This window comes from Eutrigla gurnardus, assembly GCF_963514095.1.
Source record: "Eutrigla gurnardus genome assembly, chromosome: 21".
NCBI classification, from domain to species: domain Eukaryota; kingdom Metazoa; phylum Chordata; class Actinopteri; order Perciformes; family Triglidae; genus Eutrigla; species Eutrigla gurnardus.
The window spans coordinates 4,400,688-4,422,569 of NC_139932.1; the positions used below are offsets into that span (position 1 = coordinate 4,400,688).

General features: G+C 39.6%; 1 protein-coding gene across 1 annotated transcript; it reads right to left on the minus strand.

The window, feature by feature from the left end:
• Window positions 1-608: 608 nt before the first annotated feature.
• Window positions 609-15,879, minus strand: LOC311031949 (tetraspanin-8-like). The gene is made up of 8 exons (XM_084038546.1): window positions 15,719-15,879; window positions 6,170-6,232; window positions 5,944-6,063; window positions 5,570-5,644; window positions 5,389-5,484; window positions 3,434-3,544; window positions 2,740-2,823; window positions 609-1,882 (listed from the first exon to the last, which is right to left on the minus strand). Exons 1-8 carry the CDS (start codon window positions 15,773-15,775, stop codon window positions 1,811-1,813), a joined length of 678 nt encoding a protein of 225 aa, XP_083894672.1. The 5' UTR covers window positions 15,776-15,879; the 3' UTR covers window positions 609-1,810.
• Between the last annotated feature and the right edge of the window lie 6,003 nt (window positions 15,880-21,882).

A 21,882-nucleotide genomic window follows, 5' to 3' on the forward strand; every position in this document is an offset into this window, starting at 1 on the left:
GAACAATATAGTTGAATAACCCTGGTATAGATTATTGAAAGAAACTTAAAAGTCAAGAGTATACGATGTAGGAATAAGTCAGAGTCATTGTAAAGTATCAGGGAAAAAGTAATAAAAAAAGTAATTGTTAAAATAAATAAAAACTTAAATGTTTTTATAAAAAGGCATGATATAGTTTATTGTAAAAAGAGTATGTCTTAAAAAAAACGTCATTGTATGTATTTTTTTAAGTCATACAATTCACATTAACGTTACACCCCTAAAACAGGACATACAGTAGGTGTTCAGGTTTTAAGCACAGCACAGTTTGCCATTGAAATGTTATTCATGAGTCATTTTATTATTTAGACAGAAAAAGTCATAGTATATTATTTCATTAAATGTCAAAAAGTCATAATATAATCTGTCATTGAAAAATGATTTTTTTAGTAGTTATAATATAGTAGGTGGTAAATTCATATTAAAGTATGTCATAAAAAAGTCAAAAGGGCTTGACATAGTATAGGATGTCATGAAAAACGCTCTAAAAATCTTCATAAAAAAGTAATGTGTTTCATAAAGTCAAACTATAGTAAGACAATACATTTCATAAAGAAGACAAAATCTAATTCATTTTAGTTATTTTTTATTTCCCTTCTTCTAAAGTATGACACTTGATGTTCCGCAACAAAACTTAATTTAGGGGACAAAACAATTGAATAAAAATATACTTACATTTTCAAACATGTGCCAGTAAAAAAAAACAGCAACATCATCATATGATTCCATAATAAAAACAATCAAAACCAATTAGTAATCTAACAAGGTGGTTTAAGATGTTACATTCATGGCTTATTGTGTTATGATGGAGTGTGTTAACTCACACACCAGAACATCAGATTATTTCCTAATATTTAAAAAAAAATGGCAGCAGATGTTGCGACAGACAGCAGTTTATGTTTAGATATAAATATATGACAGCCCATTCCGACATCAAAAACCAATTAAACACAAAAGCTACTTGAGTGTTATAATATATTTGATTTCAAGCATGTGACCAGAGGACAGTGTATACAGAAAAGAGCAACAACAAAGACTAAACGTTTGGCTAAAACCTCCATTAGTAACATTTCAATTCAAGAACTGAATATACACTTGTGTATAAATCATTTATGAGATACTAATGAGAAGTTGATATATTTAATCATACCTAACCTCATATGTTTTGATTTTTTTGGTTTTGTTTTGCTGTAATGGGCTTTCATACATAATACTCCCCCCAACACAAAAATATTTTTGACAAATTCCTTAAGTTTGTTCCCTGCGGCCACAGTGTGAACAGAAACATAGACTATTCTTTTTGACTCGAGCGTTACATTTTTTTTTTTTTTTTTAAATATGAAGTTAAGTTAGAACACACTGATATTTGGGGAAATCCACTTGTCTAAAAATATCAATTTTATTGTCTTCAGCTAATTAAAAATAAATGTTCTCTTCCGTTATCTTAGTGTACATGCAGAAATTCTTATATTTGCTGAATATATTTATTATTTAACCTTTGTCACTAATTATGAATTCCACTGTATTTCTAAGACCAGCCCTATGTAGGTGAGACGAGTGGGAAGCAGTGGGATTCATAATAACGCAGTACACACCAGGCTGTGTATTAAGTGTACTAATGGCATGACATATCAACCAAAGTATCAGCGTGTTCCTCCACAGTAAATGCACAAGGTAAGTTACAGAGCATGACCATTACATGTTACATGGGTTAAACGTGCAGTGCTGAGTGGGTGTTGCCAGGCACCGATGGGGGCGTGGCCATGTGTGTTCAGGCAGTGGTGGCAGCCTCCTTCCTGCCGATCTGACAGTAAAGAATCATGGACAGGACCATTCCGAAAATCTGCAGACAGTGAGAAAATGTTTTAAAAACCGTCATCATAAAAATAGAATTATTAAAATGTTGTGTTTAATTAAAACACTCTCTATTTGTATTATAACGTCTTGACTTTAAAATGATCTCCAAACATGACTTAGCTGAGGTTTAGACTGGTCTGGGTCTTTGTTTGTACCAGGGATTTCTATTTATAGAGTAAATCTTTATTTTGGTGTACCCCAGGGTTTGATCCTGGGCTTACTTGTTTTCCGTAATTAGATTTTACAAACAAGGCAGGTGTTTTCCTGAAGTACAAAATGCATTATTACAGTGTCAAAATACTGTGCAACAAGTAAATGTCTATACTGAAAATGTAGACATTTAGTATTTGTACTATTTGTATTTGTAAACTTTTTCAAATACTAGCATCAAAATATGCCTAAAGTACCAAAAGTAAAATTACTCACTATGCAGAGTGACCCATTTCAGATTAAATCCACTTGTTCATTATATGTTGTATAATAATCTGAATTAACATTTCACTAAGGCTAGAAGTATAAAATAGCATAACACTGAAATACTCAAGTAAAGTAAAAATTTACTTGACTATATTTTCTTTTCAAAATGTTTTTTATACAGAACATTTATTTCAACTCACACACAACTTAGTTACCTTAAACATTCTTTCAATTTCTTTTTGTGAGTCTAATTTAGTTTTCTGTACTTCTAATCTTTTGTATTGCATGTTTTGTATGTTAACTGGCTCCATGATATATTTGTACAAATATGTGTGTGTGTGTGTGTGTGTGTGTGTGTGTGTGTGTGTGTGTGTGTGTGTGTGTGTGTGTATGAGAGAGAAAGAGAGAGAGAGAGAGAGAGCTCACCAGCAGGATGGCGATAGCAAAAGCAATCCCCAGCACCACCACCATGTCTTTCTCCATCAGATTGATGATTTGTGTGGAACAGGGCTGCAGGAGGAGAGCATGATATCATACTTTCATCATCATACTGTTCTCGTCCATGTTGCATCAAAACATTAAATTGGCCCTGAATCCTTCAATGGTGCAAAAAATATTCAAAACTATATGAAAAGGTTTATAGAATTATAGCATAGCATGTCAAAACAGTCATTGAACAGTATGCAACAAAAATATAATACAAAAATCATAGTATGTGTCATTAAAATGTCATAGAAAAGAATGTATAAGTAATAAATAAATCAGAATATATATCATAAAAATATTTTTTAATTAAATAAAAAAAAACTATTAATTAACAGTATGTCATGACATGAAAGTTGTGATATAGATATCCTGAAAATTACATATAACTGTTGTAAAAAGTTATAGTATAGTATGTCATTCAAATGTAAAAAAAAAAGTCATAATGTAGAACGTAAAAAGACATATGTCACAAAATGTCAAAAAGTACAGTATCTCATAAAATATGATAAAATAGTAATATTGAATGAAATGTCAGTGGTGACGTGAAAGATTAAAATCTAGAGAGAACACGAGTAGCGTCCACAGCTACGTCCTTGTGGGGTTCTGGTCTCTGGTCTCTGGTCTCTGGTCTCACCGTGTTGTAGATGGCGGCCGACTTGCAGTCTGACTCGGTGGCATTGCAGCGGCAGGAGTCGGGTACTTTAGTCCAGTCTGATGGTCCATTCACGAGACCGCAGCACTTCAGCTGGGAGGAAAATACAACAACGCATGAGATTGTTCTGTTTGCTCAGTCTTCATAAGAGTATTTTACAAGCGCTAAAACCATTTTTACAATACTTTTAACAATGTTCCTAAACTCGTAACGCAACATCACATCTACCAGACACAAATGTCAAAACAATAACTCCAACATTCATTTTCAAAATACAATGTTACATTTTCACAATACACTATGTCTACCAAACACCAACACGTTTTCTTCCAACAGGAACATTTAGTCACTCATAGCACAATGTCATAAATAACAATAACACCAGATGAAATCACAGAAACTGCATTATTGTATACTGTATGTCAGGTCTGTCCTTATACAATAGACACTATATTGTAGAGATCATAGATTGTGTAATGCACTGCAGTTTTTTTTTAAGTTTCTCTACATTTGTGTTTCATTAGGATTAGTAAATGCATGCATTTTGCTGTAGAAATTCAACTTAAAATTGTCGGCGCTCGGGCCCTAAAAATGAATGACCCATCTCAGAGTAGCGATATAGAATGTACGGTTTATGAAAAAAAAATACACTCTTCCTTGTCCTTGTACTCGTCTTCCTCTCCCTTGTTCTGGTACTCGTCTTCCTCTCCCTTGTTCTGGTACTCGTTTTCCTCTCCCTTCTCCTGGTACTTGTCTTCCTCTCCCTTCTCCTAGTACTTGTCTTCTTCTCCCTTGTTCTGGTACTTGTCTTCCTCTCCCTTGTTCTAGTACTAGTCTTCTTCTCCCTTGTTCTGGTACTTGTCTTCCTCTCCCTTGTTCTAGTACTAGTCTTCTTCTCCCTTGTTCTGGTACTTGTCTTCCTCTCCCTTGTCCTGGTACTCGTTTTCCTCTCCCTTCTCCTGGTGCTTGTCCTCCTCTCTCTTTTCCTGGTACTTGTCTTCCTCTCCCTTGTCCTGGTACTCATCTTCCTCTCCCTTGTCCTGGTACTTGTCTTCCTCTCCCTAGTCCTCATACACATCTTCCTCTCCCTTGTCCTGGTACTTGTCTTCCTCTACCTTGTCCTGGTACTTGTCTTCCTCATTCTTTTCCTGGTACTTGTCTTCCTTTCCCTTGTCCTGGTACTCATCTTCCTCTCCCTTGTCCTGGTACTCATCTTCCTCTCCCTTGTCCTGGTGCTTGTCTTCCTCTCCCTTGTCCTGGTACTCATCTTCCTCTCCTTTGTCCTGGTACTTGTCTTCCTCTCCCTAGTCATCATACACATCTTCCTTTCCCTTGTCCTAGTACTTGTCTTCCTCTCCCTTGTCCTGGTACTCATCTTCCTCTCCCTTGTCCTGGTGCTTGTCTTCCTCTCCCTTGTCCTGGTACTCATCTTCCTCTCCCTTGTCCTGGTACTCATCTTCCTCTCCCTTGTCCTGGTGCTTGTCTTCCTCTCCCTTGTCCTGGTACTCATCTTCCTCTCCTTTGTCCTGGTACTTGTCTTCCTCTCCCTTGTCCTGGTACTATTCTTTCTCTCCCTCTTTCAGGCATTTTTCTTCCTTTCTTTGTGTTGCTCTATTTTGTTCCTTTTCCACACAGATCAGCCAAAAGAGATTATCTTTTACTGGAGACACTTGAGTGTGTATCTGAGGTGCGATTCAGCTGTGACTGATCTATTTGCATAATTTCAGCTGTTTGTCAGTAGCAATGGAAAAAAAATACACGAGACATATTTGTGTTCCAATCTAGAATATGAATTGCAGTTCACTTTCACTTTAGTGTATACATTGTTAAGATTCATTTCAACTTTATTGTTACTGTGCAGAGTACATTTACAGAGACAACAAAATACCTGCCTGCGTGTGTGTGTGTGTGTGTGTGTGTATGTGTATGTGTGTTACCTCCCGTTGCAGTATCTCCAGGTCTTTCTTCACATCCTCTGGTTGTGATGACAGTGGCGTGAACTTCTCTAGACGCTTCTTCACCCAGTCCTTCACCTGAACCCCAAACACAGAGAAACACATCAGTAGTGATCCGACCAGCAGACGTGCCGACCAGCAGGCGACTCGTTTCCTGTCCTACCTTCTTCTCCTCCACGGCTCCCAGGATACCCAGCGCCAGCAGGAGGATGAAGATGATGAGGAGGCTGATGAAGAACTAAGGAAATGGAGGAGGAAAAGAAAAGGGCTGTTGATTTCTGTGTAATTACGTGAAGATGAAAATTATCCATCCATTGTCTCCTGCTTATCCTGTATTCAGGGTTGCGGGGGGGCTGGAGCCATGAAAATTATGTTTTCTAAAATGATCTCAAAATACATAAATGAGCTCAAATGTTGACGAATCAATAATATACATTCTCAAACAGTGACCTTTATGTAGGTCCTAACTCCATAGTATGACATTTTATCACCATACAAGTAACGTCAAATGTCAAATATAATGAGATTGATTCCCACCATCAGCAGCATGCAGCGGTTCTCTCGGATGGCTCCACAGCAGCCCAGGAAGCCCAGCACCATGATGATGACCCCGATGGCGATCATCAGGTCGATGCCAGGAATAGTTTCATTGGTGATCTGGTGGGAGACAGTCAGGGATCTGATCTCAATCATTCAATTACGTTTGTGTGATCGGCTCGATGAAACAAGAAGACACTGATGCTAAATATGACTTTTGTCTCACCAGGTTTCCGTCCTTGTGGACTTTCAGGTAGATGGAGACACCGAGGATGATGCAACCACTCAACTGCAGAAAGAGAAGGATGAAATGAATTTCATTTAAAAAAAAAAAGTATTTACTGACTCTGGGGACATCTGGTGGAGAAAACCTTCAGCAACTCAATCTCCAAACTCCACAATGTCAATTTTACATCTCAAAAATCAGCATATTGGTGATCCCTTGGGGATGAACATTTAATCATCCATCCATCCATCTATCTTCTACCGCTTATCCTGTATTTAGGGTCACGGGGGGCTGGAGCCGATCCCAGCTGTAACATTTAATCAATTCATTTAATTTAAAAAGCCAATTGGCCTTCCCTCATTGACAGCCTCAGGACAAAAAGAGACACCTTCTTCAGCTTGATTTTTGTTTCTTCCACATAAAAAAGGTAATTTCAAATGCTGAGCACACCGATTCAAAATACAAAGGAACAAACTACATGTAACTGTATGTAGATGCCTGAATATACGACTTATATGTGATAATTGAACATGATTCCAACACCGTCATAGCAGCCTCCACTCTTCTGTTTGTCATGTGATAATTAAAGATTAGATGGAACTGTAACTATGGAAGCCAAGTGAAAAAAATTCCCAAAACAAATTCTGATGATTCATTTTCAGTGTGAATTAAATAGTTTTCTGTTCTTTTGTCAGGATTTTGTTGTTGTACTAGTTTGTGCCACAAGAGGCCGAACTGCACCTTTACCACATGGTCCTAATAAGACTAAAACATTTCATTTCTCTTCACTCTAAACACAAATATATTGTGTGTTTGTATGTAAATTAAAACATGTGGAAGAAAACCTGAATGCTTGCCTGGATCTGGACCAGGACTCTCTGAGGCCTACATGGAGAGGCTTTAGTACAGCAGGGTTAAGGACTAACGAGACATGTATTATTCAACACTGCCTGAAGACAATTAGCAGACAACAAACAGGCTACTATGAGTTATTATCTGCCATCAATATTTCTGTCTGCAGGCAGCAGAGACAAGACAGAGCCGGAAACCAGGAACGAGAGACCAGAAACCAGACTACAGCGTTAACTTTGCACAAACACAGAGCGGCTAATTACAGCTTAATGTTGATGAAATGTGAATGAAGAAACATACAGAAACAGGCTGCTCCACCTCAAAACAAATTCTGTAATTTTGTCACTATGAGAATTACTAATATCAAAATGTTATCATATTGATTTTGCATGTTTTCCTTATGCAAAGTGTCCTAAAGTTATATATAAATGAACGCAATACTATTTTTTTTATAAATAAGTAAAAGCTTGTTCTGATCCTCAAAATACATAAATAAGATTAGATTTGAGAATGCAAAGTTTCTAAACAGTAAATTAATTTACTTCTTGATGTCATAAAATAACACCTTATTATTATTATTATTATTATTATTATTATTATTATTATTATTATTATTATTATTATTATTATTAATAATAATAATATTATTATTATCATCATTTAATAATATATCACTTGCTAATAAAATAGCAAGAAGACTATAAATAAATCAGTTAGTTGATTGATAGACATTCTAACAGGAACTACTGTATTTTTAAAAACAATTGTGTGAGTAAAACGTTTTGTTTTAGATTTGGGAGTGTTAGGTATACACCATAAAAATCAAATTTCCTTTTTTTTCTTACACTTAATGAACCAAAAAAAAAACGGATCAAGAAAATAATCTAACAATGATGAAAATAATCATGAGCTTTACTCTTAAACCAAACTATAAATAAAACCAAAAACTACAGTAAAGTCAAAACGATGGATGAGTCATTCCACTTCTGAATGAACATAAACAGACGTGACAAACAAAAAGAGGATGTGACCTCTGTGATTACAGCACACACACACACACACACACACACACACACACACAGACAAGAAGGCAATACAAGATATGAGTCAACGTTTATTTATTTTTCGTTGGGTTGTCAAATGGGATTTTCAAAGCTAAACAATTAATCCAGAAGAAAATGTAGCAACAATGACAATAATCAAGAGTTTACTCCAACTTCTTTATCCCATTTTATTGAATGTCCATATTTTCCATTTACTTCCCATTAACTGTGTTGTATCTCTGAAAATGTTTTATACTATAAATAAAAACTTAAAACTACAGTTAATAAAAAATCATAACAGATTAGTTTCAGCTAAAAGACGAAGCTTGAAACCAACAAAGAAGTCAAAGAATAGTATTATTATATTATTCCATAATTACAGAAAACCTGTATTGTATTGCTCATCGTCACAGAAAGTAGACGCAGCTCAACTACTTCTCTGAACTCTCACTTTGCAGTTAAAGATCCAAACATTTGCACATTTATTTCCACCACTCTGTTAGAATAAAATAAAATGTCATTTACCATCAAATTCAGCTCCAAAAGGAACCAAACAGGTTTTTGTGTGTTTGTAGGACAGACGGTTTCAGTAGCCACGTTCTCATTGTTTGAACAACAAACACAAAGTCTGCTGGTGGAAACTCTGAAACCCTCCATCGGTGTCACCTGTTTGTTGTTGATACGTGAGCCCTCATCACATAAAGAGCTGGAAGAAAACTCAAACTCAACCTGCTTTCAGAGCAGTCTCATATTCTACTCCATTACGTTCACTTCCTTTCACTCTTCACTTCTGAACTTTGTCACATTACTTTACAAATTAAGATTTCTTTTGTACACAATCATCTAGGAGTCAAAAAACCTGATGTTTTGTAATAAATTTAACCTGACTATTTATAAAAGTAAAGCTGAAACAATGAGTCCACTGAGAGAAAATGATATGAAACTTTTTTTCAGAATTTTTTTATTTTGACCTTTTGTTGTTGTTTTGGGTTCCAGATGTAATAATGTTAAAGTGGCAGTCTGTAACATTTTCATCTATTTAATTGTCTTTTTGTGATATTCATGGACAGGATATCGAGGAGTAGTTGGGGGGAGGAGGGTTTGCAGTTCGGTGTGCTGCGGATCACATCGCTGCTTTTTGCAGATGATGTGGTCCTGCATCATCGGTCTCGGTCTGTGACCTCCAGCACTCACTGGATCGCTTCACAGTCGAATGTGAAGCAGTTGGGATTTGAGGAACAGCACCTCTATATCTGAGGTCATGGTGCTCAGCAGGAAACCGGTGGATTGCCTGCTCCGGGAAGGGAATGAGTCCTTACCCCAAGTGAAGGAGTTCAAGTACCTTGTTTGCGAGTGAGGGGACAATGGAACATGAGATTGGCCGGAGAATCGGAGCAGCGGGGGTGGTATTGCATTCGCTGTATTGCACCAAAAAAGAGCTGAGCAGGAAGGCAAAGCTCTTGATCTACCAGTCAATCTTCGTTCCTACCCTCACCTATGGTCATGAGGGATGGGTCATGACTGAAAGAACTAGATCGTGGGTACAAGCGGCCGAAATGAGTTTCCTCAGGAGGATGGCTGGCGTCTCCCTTAGAGATAGGGTTAGAAGCTCAGTCATCCGTGAGGGACTCGGAGTAGAGCCGCTGCTCCTTTGCGTCGAAAGGAGACAGCTGAGGTGGTTCAGTCATCTGGTAAGGATGCCCCCTGGGCACCTGCCTAGGGAGGTGGTTCAGGCGCAACCAGCTGGGAGGAGGCCACACTGGCCTGGGAACGCCTCGGGATCCCCCAGTCAGATTTGGCTGATGTGGCCCAGGAAAGGGAAGCTTGGGGTTACCTGTTAAAGCTGCTGCCCCCGCGACTCGACACCAGATAAGCGGTAGACGACGAAATGAGATGAGATAATTGTCTTTTAAGTTCCTATCTATCACAGAGTGAGTTAAAACAATGGTGGTTGATCATGTGACCACTAATGAAAGTGCTTGTTGCTGCTTTGCCCAGAAATAGGATCTCCATGACTGTGGTGACATTCCCTCTAAACTCTAAATGAGTTTTATCTTTTTCCGTCAGTCAGCAGCGGTTGGTCTGCAGGTGGAGCTACTCACAGAAGTATGCTGTGTTTACTTGGAATGGGAAATCGGTAACTTCCAACTGCGTCCCAAGAAAAAGAAACAAACTAATGGAAGTGAAGAAGGAAAGTCATCAAGAAGCGTTTGGGTTGATTTCAGTTGGAATTGAAAATATGAAAATAAGCGTTAATGTTTGTGAAAGAGCTACAGCAGCTTTATCTGTAGTAACACTTTCAATGTGTGACTTTTACTTGTCGTGGACTACTTTTACAGTGTAGTATATGACACTGTCATATACTACACCTCCACCTTTACCTGGATGTGGAGCCGTGATTTATGAGCAGGTGTTTTCATTGAAGGGTGTTGCCGCAAAAACACACAACACTGCACGCTAACATTCAAAGTGTATGTTTGTTCTTATCATATCTGCAGGATTAAACCTGCGTCACCGCAATAGCAGCATGAACACGCAGAGGAAACCTGCAGAGCGACATAGCTCCACTGCCCTCAGCAGGTCTGGAAAACGAACACACCCTCAAGATCAGGGACTTCATCTGGTTCAAGATTCCAGGTATCAAGGATAGGAGCAGTGCAATCAAGATTACAGTTGGTTGGATTCACATGTAAGGAGGACAGATTACGACATTGCCATCAGTCGAGATGACATCTGAGCAGCATCGATGTTTATTCTAATTAGAGTTGATTAGAAGCTAAATGAATTTCATGAATGATCAGGATTGCACCTGATCGGGATGTCGATAGAGATTTTAGTTGTTTGGTTGATTAGTTCATTACAGTTATAGTCAATCAGGATCAAATCTCTCAGGGCGGGGGTTGTTTGAGATTACATTTGATCAGGATTACAGATCATTTAGATCTAAAGCGATTTGGATACATTTAATCAGGATTACAAAATTTATGAATTCTATTATTTGGGAACACGGTTGACCTGAATTAGGCTACAGTATCAGGATTCAATTGGATTTGGATTATAGTTTATGGGAAATGCAGCTCATCAGGATTCAAATAAATAAATAGTTTTTCGTGCATTACAAGCACGTTGAAACTGTTTGTCTATAAATCAGAATATATGAATACGTTTGACGTTACCGATGTTCCCTGAGGGTTCCTGCAGATGAATCAAACTGTATGTTGAGATCAATATTGTTTACTACACACCAAGTATTTCTCCTTCTTGGGAAATGACTAATAAACATTGTGGTACAATCATAATTACAAGGTGTTCATTCTGTCCATTAAGGCGGAGAGGGGGCGGATTGTGCCTCAGCAGTGACTCACAGGCAGGGAACACTGAAGTAATCGTGCAACCGAGACTCCCTTGATCCACTGGATTACCTGGAAATCTACAACTACAACCACACACACACAGAATAACAGCAGTGTCGAAACGAGCAACAGCCAGGTGTGTGGAGTCATGAGTCCAGCAGTCCTGTGAGAGAGACACTGGCTTTGGGCCCTGAGGTCTCGCTGGCCGTGGTAGCAACCTGTCAATCACAAGGTAGCCCCGCCCCCTAAAGCATCCCCTGCTTTCTGGTCTGTTGGACTCTATGGACCAAAATGTACTAAATGAACATCATGCTGGATTGAAGAAGACTTGAAACTAGAGATTTAGATCATAAACTCATGTTTACAATGTTTACTGAGATAATACATCAAGAGAGAAGTAGGACCATTTTCTCATAGACTTCTACACAATCAGAGAGGAGTTGCCCCCTAGTGGCCAGAAGAGAGAATATAAGCATAAGGAACTTCAGCGTGGGCTTCACTTTTCGGAAACCTGAGGTTGGAGCCTGATTTGAACTATTAATGGTAGATTTTGAAACTTGAAAAAGAACATGGTAGCTGCTCTGGAAACAGCTTTTAAATTATCAACCAACATCAGTTTCAAAATACATTTCCAATAGAGACTCTACTTTCAACAGTGGTGGAAGAAGTAATCAGATCCTATCATTATGTAAAAGCAGTTATTTCAACTCTTCATTATGAGTAGTCCTACATTCATTATATAATATAACAATAAATGCATAATGAAGTAACTGAAGTAAACGAAATACTCCAAATACTATCAGCTAACAGCTAATGGAGCTGACACACAGACGTTTGGTGAGTTTCATTTTGTGTTTGGCAACATTATTGTAAGTTTACTGCCTCTTCAACTGAATGCATTTAGTTGGCACGAACTGAATCCACCTGCAGTTTGCTCCATTGCTAAAACGGGTTTTCTTTCTGTTTGGATCATCAATCATCAACTTCCTGTACAGGAATGGTCCCTGAATGCAGCATCTATTATTCATAGAGTAAATGAGCACTCTGCTATGAGGCGTTAATGTACAGAGACAGAGATTCAGATGATTGGTTATCTCTCGTCCATCAGAGGCCATAACAGCACTGCTGTTTGACAAGATGGCCGCATGGTTGGAACAGTATTCTGGAGACTTCAGCCACAGAAACCACAGCAGACAAGGGGAAGGAGTCTAGTAATGTGCTGTCACAAAAAAGAAGCTTGATAGTCCAAGAGGACGTCTTTGTACGTCTAGATGGGGCTGCAGAGCGTTCTTTACAAATACTATTATTATTTATTATTTCGTTTAATGGTACAGGCTGTGTGATGATTCAACCTGACTGACAAACATCCCTCTGAGCAGCAGTTCAATTAGAGAGAAGATTTAAACGGGAGCAGCTTCCTGTTTCGGCCTGGTCTCATACAAATGAAGTTCCCACGCAACTAAATTACATTATGAATTGTGTTCTAAGGGAAACATATTTCCTCGTAGATAACATTTGTTCTCAATTTATCAGAAATCAGATTCAAACAGTGCATGGAAGTCCACATAGGGAGGAGGTCTGGGCGGTGGATGGGTCAAAAAATCACAGGACTTTCACCTAGGAGACAGATATTAGTGTCACGTGTGAATCAAGTTGTTTTTGCATTTTTGTTTTGTTTCTTGGTCATTTCAAGCCAAACCACGATGTTTTAAAAAGAAATGAAGGAAGTCGTTTTGTTGTCTAAACCATGTAGTTTTGGTACATCAAAAGGTGATGCAGTGAGTACAGTGTGGTTGAACAGGAAGGCCATTGTGGCGGAGACAGTTTTGCCCGTTTCAGTATCACATGTGTGAAGCTAATGCAGCTAATAACCAGCTGGAATCAACTGGTTGCTTCTCCAAACTTCCCAATAGAAGCAGCATGTGACTCTCAGCTCTCCAATCAGAGGACTTACTCAATATTTCTTGGCTGCAGCTGCACCGTTGTTGTTCAATTGTGATTATGAACAACTAATTCAAAATTCAAGTTGAACTCCGGTCATGCGACACATTTCAATCAAACTATTTCATATGTAAATAAAATGTTTGGTGTTTTTATAATGTTTTTATCTCTTTAAATAGATATTAACATCAATATAACAGCTGATTACAAACTTTTGACACAGTCCACAATTACGCACTTTTGATTTTAACCAACAATATTCCTTTCTTTTCCACTGCGTCCGTGTTTTTTCTCCTTCAGGAAGCAACTCAGAGCTCCTGCAGAGCCACAAGTTCACAACTTTACAGTAAATAAGAAGATGCCCCACCCTCACCATCATCACCAACCTCACCATCATCACCATCATCATCATTAGCTACACACAGCATGTCCACCATGCCCACTGAGTGGTCAGAATCAAGTTAACATCGATTTAACATCCTTTCTGGGAAAGCGAGATGAGGACTGGAATAACCTCGGCAGCGGTCAGACGGGAGCTTTGTTAAAATCACTGAGCTAAAGATGGATGTTGGATTTGTTTGGATTATTTCTGTCACGTCTGCATGTATGTTTGCAGGTTGGGATTACAGCTAATCAGAATGAAAGCTAATCAGGATTTGAGTTAATTTGGAATACAGTTAATCAAGCTATGATCAATGAACAAATTTGTTGATGATTATGATCCATCGAAATTAAAGAAAGTTGGGATAATAGCTGATCAGTTTAAATGTGATCAAGATCAAAATGAATTTGGATGATTGCTAATCTTGAATACAGTTATTACAAAGTTTACAGTTAATGAGGATTCCTGTCCCAGTATCTTCTTCTTGTCTCATGAGCTGGTCTCTTAATGTTTGTTGTTCTTGCACTAAAAGCACTTTGGCGCTGACTTGTGGAGGAATCAGACAACATGGTGCCCAGCAGTGAACAAAATGCCAGCAAAATGGTGCAAGAGCTACAATGTGTTAGCTGTTAGCTCTCATGTCACTGAGTGTCGACAAGACAATATTTGAACAGGAAACATGATTTCATTTGGCGACAACACTTTCTGGACATTAGAGTATTTTATTTTGCGCTGCGCAATTGCATATAAAGTCAATTCAAAGACCCGAATATACGCTTACTAGCGCTACTTACAAATGAGGCGATTTTCTTATTTACTATCTTAATTACAAAATCTACATGGGGCGAATAATTTGCGTGGGATGTTCTCTTCCTGTCGTCACTGATACAGAAATTGAGACATGGTGGTGGTCTGTGGCCTCCCAGAGCTCCACCATACACTTGTATGCGTGTACTTCAGTTTCCTTTTCATCCATTTATTGCAATTAAATCACAACAAAATTGTTTATTTTGGGTTCATACCGCTGTAGTAAACCAGCCGATGTGTTTCTTGCTATTCATGGTGAATACAGCTAAATTAAATTCACCAAGCACCTTTTGGCGTTTAGTTTCCCGGCGTATCTGGGACTTCACAACATGTACAAATCAGCAATAGTGGTTATTTTAGCCACGATGGAGGAAACCTTGTTGGGGTCTACGGGGAGGGTACCCCCGCCAGGTGGCCCGAATAAGAACGCTTTGCTTTTGGTGCGAACACCTCAAGTCCAACACTTCCTGTCTGTTGAGCAAGAAGTTCAAAACGACTGAGTGGAGTTACAGATTAACCAATGCAGGCATTTGGTTTTAATGGCAAAACTTGCAGCAGAAAAGGAGGAAATACAGAAGTGCAATGTATTTATCCAACTTGTTTACATTTAAAATGCAAATGTGTGCAGGTGTCGGGCGTGATGCGAAGCGGAGCGGCGAGCCACGCCCTGAAACTGAACAAGTGTTTGTTGGCGGAGGGAGAGGTAGACAGCGCCCACACAACCTGTTCAACACTACTGACCGGTTGACTGAGGCTCAAAAACAAATGAGACGAACAGTGGGCTCCAGACAGTATTACAACAATAGACAAAGGGATTCATTCATTCCAAAAATCAAATGAGTAAGATAGATAGTTAAAATATGAAAGACTGAAGTAATAACCTCTAACACCTGCTCACCTTAAACTCTCAAAACAAGTTGAAAATAGGCACAAAAAAAGATAAATAATATTTATCTGTCAGTAAGTCAACTGTGCTATGAATGACTCCTGATTAAAAACATTGAAGTGAGGAAACTAAATAAATGTACGATTGAGACTCTTGGAAACAAGATTAATAGGTTTTAAATGTGGCGCATAATCTAAAAATAGACATGATTAAACATTTACATCCAAATGTAAAAGAGAAAATATGTTCAATGAATCAAATGACTGTTTTGTTTTCCAGACTCACCCAGAAAAGAAGGTTGAAGAAGAAGAGAAGGAATTTGATGCATTTATTGACAGCCATGGTTTGTATCTCTCTGTATTCCTGCTGAGCGGCGTCTCGCTGTGGACTCTGCCTTCAACACAAGCTTCCTGCACAAGTGAGGGAGACACCCTCGTAAACACAGCAGCCTGCTCTACCTGTTTCCACTCAGGGAGGGTGCGTCCCTTTTGTCCTTTCTCCTTTCCTTCCCTGTTCCCTCCTTTCCTTTCCTATGCCTCCTATTCTCCTACTCCATATTCCTTCCTAAGGCTGAAAGAAACTGTACAAATCGATATGTCAGTCTTTGCTCTTTTAACAACGCTTACAGTTTTTTAAAAACTCTAACTCCAGTCTGCACAAACGGGAGGAACAAAAGGTGAGCTTTATTTAAAAAAAACATGAAAAGGGGACAAAAGGCAAAGTAGCAAAACGGCGAGACAAAGTATCAACCAAAAACCAGCAGAGCAAAGTACAAAGGAAAAAGGCAAAGTTCAAATCAAACATGGCAAACTGAAAACCAAAACATACCAGAACGGGCAGGAACATGAACATGGGTAGCAGCAGACATGGACAGAGGCAGACAGATACAATGACCCGACAAGAACGAGGGACAGGTGAACCACATTAGGGCAGGCAGGGTAATCAACACGAGAGGGTGGGGAAGTCAAGACAGCAGAAACAACAAGGACCAGGAAGTACAAGACAAGGACTACAAAATAAAACAGGAAACCAACACTACAAAAACCCACAGTCATGACATGGACAAGACAAAAAAAACAAGCAACAAGACAAGACAGAATGACTACAAAAACCCCAGAAACCAAAACGACAAAACCCATAGTCATGACACTGGATACGCTGCAATGGTTTAGTCGCCAAGGCCTCTGTAGATGTAGTTATAACATAAAACACTTTCAAACGGAAAATAAAGGCTTACAATATTCTCGAATATTCTCACTGGTTTGCTCACTGGTAAATCGAACTAGTGTCTTCACTTCTCAACCATCGCCTCGAGTCTGAGATTTCACGCATGGCAAGTGCTTCAGCCTTTCTGATTGGCTGGCACAACGGCACTTGTTGAAAGTGACAGAACATCTATTTTAACATATCACACATATAGAATAAACTAATAATAAAAATGAAATATTAATGCTTATACTATTTATCTGATTAAATTATTAACTTTGTAGCTAAGATCATAAAATATACTTTAGTATTTTGTTACTATGTATTCAATATTTATTTACTTAACCTTTTTTCACCTTACACATGGGTGTGGTGCTCATTGCCTGCCTGGGCCAAGGACTTCCCGGCTACTCCTGATCCCCATCCTACCCCAGGCAAGCAACCTGTTCCTGGGAACTTGCCTGGCACGGGGAGGGCCAAGGAGCATCCAGCTGGCTAGCCGCCACTTGGCAGCCCTCTCGCAGGAGAAGGCACAGCCCTGGGAAGCAAGACTTCCTAAAACGGCCCAATGACACCCAGCCTGTTCCGGGGTCGGGGGTCCCGGCTGACACAAAGCTTGTTCCGGTGTCGAAGGGCCTGGCTGACACCAAGCCCGTTCCTGTCCCGAGGGGGGTCCGCTCGTCTCCTTTTCTAAAGGGGTCCATCCGTCACCAGCGTCACGCAGCCTGATGGGATCCGTCCGTCCCCTGGTCCGGTACCGACGGAGGTCCGTCTGTTGCCTGGTCCTGTACCGATGTGGGTCCATCCATCACCTGCACCTGTCCTGATGGGGGTCCGTTTGTCAACAATCCAGATAATGGCTCGTCCGTCACCAGTCCAGATGGAGGCCCCTCCATCACCAGTCCAGACGGAGGCCCCTCCATCACCAGTCAAGGCGGAGGCCCGTCCGTCACCAGTCCAGACGGAGGCCCGTCCAGAGTCTCAGCAGCCTGCTTGGTCGCTCTCTTGCCCAGCCTCCCAAGCAATGTTTCCACACCAATCTGTAGTCATTTTTGTGAGCTTATTATTTAAATAAACCTTTTTTTAACTGCATTTGGGTCCATAACTCCTTCATTCCGAGTACATCCATGACACATTTACTTTTGAATTTTATGCTATACCACACTCTTAGAAATAAGGGTTCCAATAGGGTTCTGTTACAAGGGCTGAGGTTCTACCTGGAACCATTTGCTTCTGAAAAACCCTTTCCCGAAGAAAGGGTTTTTCAAGGGTTCTTGGTAACACTAATGGTTCCAGTAAGAACCATTTTGATCGAGAGAACCCTTTAAAACCCCGTTCCTGAATAAAAGGTTTTAAAAGGGTTCTTGGTCACGCTAAGGGTTCCAGTAAGAACTATTTTGATCCAGAGAACCGTTTTTGGAAGAAAGAGTTCTTCAGGGATTGTTGGAAGCATGGATCCTGTGTCACCAGGGACATACTTCCTGATAACACTTACCAATAATGGTGCAAAATACAATTCCTTGTGACTACTGATAGAAATATTTTCATATCCATTTTTTTTTTTCTTCTTCTCCAGATCCTGTTGATCAATCTGCAACATAATTGCCCATCTTGGGATTTGAACACCTGCCACCCAGTCTAAAGTCACTGGCAGTAGTGACCGAGCTAACCTGCTAGCTGGGTGGAGTCATCAGGTCCACCATACTAGTCTATCACCTTACACATTCTGATCAGACATACAAATAATGGCAGTCCTGAAAATGTTCTGTTACCAATTTATTTTCACAACCATTAATTATAAGAAAGCAAGACCTTCATCAGCCAATCTTGTTGACCCAGGCAAAGATTAGCTGTGACTGGGATTTTAACCCCCACCCTCCAAATCTAAAGTCTGTACCATTACCCACTGAGCTATCCAGCAGAATGTGTAGATCAGGGACTCCTCTGACTCGCCACACAGCCAGGTTGACAGTTCCTTCATGTCAGTGGTCAGACAGAGAGAGCTGGTCATGTGTCTGTTTAGCTCTGTCTGTACAATGTGTGACTTCTGCTTTTAGGTCACAGGTTCAATTCCCATGTTGACAGATGTATTACACCTTGCTGAATGCACTCCCAGACAATTAGCTCAGTTTGCTAGGAGCTGGTTCTTGATGCCAGACAATGTGGGTTCAAGCCCCAGCAAGGGTGATAATGGTAATACATCAAAATACCTTCTAGTCTTTGTGAAACAAATGTACAAAATTTTAGAGTCATGGTAGATGATGTTTGACAAAAATAATTTTTATCCCAAAAACAGATTTTTTTTTTTTTACAGTGGTTTCAAATCTGCCTGCGCGACAGTGAATGGCTTACTCAATTTGTGAAGCCACAGTTGAGTTGCCATTTGCCAATTAGCTCAGTGCGATAGACAATGGTCTTTGGTTCCAGAAATTGTGGATTTCAGCCTCAACTGGTGCAAAATGTGTAACATTACAATGTCAACTGTCTTGCCTTCCTATTCTCCTGTTTGTTGCTCAGAATTGCCTAAAGTTGCCAAAAATAGTCCGGACCCGACCCATTGCTGCGCAGCAGCTATAATTGTGTTTATTTTTTAAAGTTTAGTTACACTACTCCCTTCTTCAGGAGGAAATTGACACACAGCAAAGAAGCAGCCAGGGGAATTGAACCCTGGGTCCCTACAGCAAGGATATAACCCCTCTTTCTGGGGCATCTAAGTGAGCTATACTACTCACTGTACAAAGGCTTTTGAAAGTTTGTTACAAGTCACGTGATCTAGAGATACAGTTTGAAGTTGTGAGTTCAAGGCCTGGTTCATGCAGAGTGACCATGTTAATGCCTACTGAGGTGATGTGTGCATTAGTGACAGACAATTTGAAAAATATTAAACACTTATTTTACAGACAATTTTACTCATGTATTTGTCTCCTCCTCATACTTTTCCATGATCGGACTCATCCCATGGCTGCTGTACCCTGCTGACTGGCTTAGTCAAGTTGTGAAGCTGCACATAAGTTCAGTGATAAAGGAAGGTCTTTGATGTCAGAGGCCAAGCCTTAACTGATGCAAAAATCATATTGTAACACTGACTTTGGGGCTACTACATCAGGGTTTGTTGATGCCGGGAATTGAACCTTGATCTCCCAGGGGAAAGGGTGAGGTTTGGTGTGTTGGGCCTGGGAGCTGGCCCCATGGTGGCTGTCATGTGTGAGTTAAGAGCTGGTTGCCCCATGGATTGCACCATATGGTCTGGTCTTCCCCCTCTACAAACCAGGTGTGACGTACCAATAGTGATTACTGCGAACAGAACAGAACAAAGAAGAACAGAAGAGAAACTTCAGAGAATCAAGGTGAGCTAAATATAATATCTTATTTCAGCATGCTTGACCCTAGCTGAGGACTTTTATGGTGAAAGGTGGACTAAGCATTTGTTTCTTGTTATGTTTTGTTTGTTTGCTTGTTTGTTTGTTTTCTTGTAGAAATTACTTACAGAGCTTGGACGAAAGCCGAAGTGTGCCATTGGCTTGAAAAAGAGGGTTTTGCTGAGATTTCCATTATTGTTATAATACGTAACATTTTGAGTACTTGTTACATAACACTGAAAAGTGTTTTAACATTATTTAAATCAATGTGAAAACTTTGTGGGGTTCCCTCACTTTTTCATGATTCTGTTCCACTGTCACGATAACTACATACAGTATGTACTCTGATTCCTTTCATTGGACCATGCATTATTTTATTGTTTGTAGATAGCTTACAATAACGCACAGTAAATGCACCTTGGATTGAACTAAAACTCTTTTTTTGTCTCCCCTTTCTGCCATGTCACCATTGCTGGAGATTACACAAATCCACGACTGAGGACAGCATGATGTGTCTGGCCTGTCATGTTGCTGATTCCACTGGACCTATGCTGACTTTTGACCTGTTCTCCCCTGGGACCTACACAGCCTGTTCTGTTGGACTATCTTTAAATAAATGTTTTTCTCATTAAAATGTTTTGAATGTTTGTTCAATGTCAACATGATAAATGACCACAATATAATATGAACGTATCTGATCTGTAGAATACAATAGTTCTTTATAGAACCCTCAGAGGACAAGACAGTTATTTGTGAAAACCTTTGAAAAAGGATGTTTTTAGAACCCCCTGTGTGAGGTCTAGATGAAATCCTTGAAAAACTAAAGGGTTCTTAGTGGAATTCCCTGTGTGGGTTATAGATGAAACCCTTGAAATATGAAAGGGTTCTTAGTGGAACTCCTTGTGTGGGTTCTAGATGAAACCCTTGAAATATGAAATGGTTCTTAGTGGAACTCCATGTGTGGGTTCTAGATAAAACCCTTGAAAAACGAAAGGGTTCTTAGTGGAACTCCCTGTGTAGGTTCTAGACATAACCCTTGAAAAACAAAAGGGTTCTTAGTGGAACTCCCTTTGTGGGTTCTAGATAAAACCCTTGAAAAACGAAAGGGTTCTTAGTGGAACTCCATGTGTGGGTTCTAGATAAAACCCTTGAAAAACGAAAGGGTTCTTAGTGGAACTCCCTGTGTAGGTTCTAGACATAACCCTTGAAAAACAAAAGGGTTCTTAGTGGAACTCCCTTTGTGGGTTCTAGATAAAACCCTTGAAAAACGAAAGGGTTCTTAGTGGAACACCCTGCCCCCTCTCATGGGGGGTTCTCGGTAGAACCTTCCAAAAGTGTTCCAGGTGGAACCTTTATAAAAGGTTCTACCTGGAGCCAAAAAGGGTTCTCCTATGAGGACAAGCCGAAGAACCTTATATGGTTCTACTTAGCACTTTTATTTCTAAGAGTGCAGTCACAAGGCTAAGAAGCACTTCTGCAGTTGAAAAATGTGTACCGAAACAGAACCGTAACCGTAAATATTCAAAACATCAGCGTCAACCAGGGACATCAGGATTTAAAGGCAGGGGGGGGCTTAGCCCCCAGGAGAAGCATCTTGTTAGTACTGTATTAGAACTACAACCAGTGAAGAAGTCCAGCTAGTAACCAGTTAAAAGCAACATACATTGTCTTCTTCTGTTGAGCAAGAGTTACTGTCATGTTAACTTTTAGACACATTAAAGCTGCATGCTTAGAACCTGATTATGTAAATGTGTCTTAAAGTGATACCGTATCTAATTCCTCTCTCCATTAGATAAGCTGCAGGTCTAAAGAATGGACTTTAAGTAATGTAGATTGGTTCAAACAGTGTGATTCTGCTCAGTACTGTTTCTGTCATAAAGTATA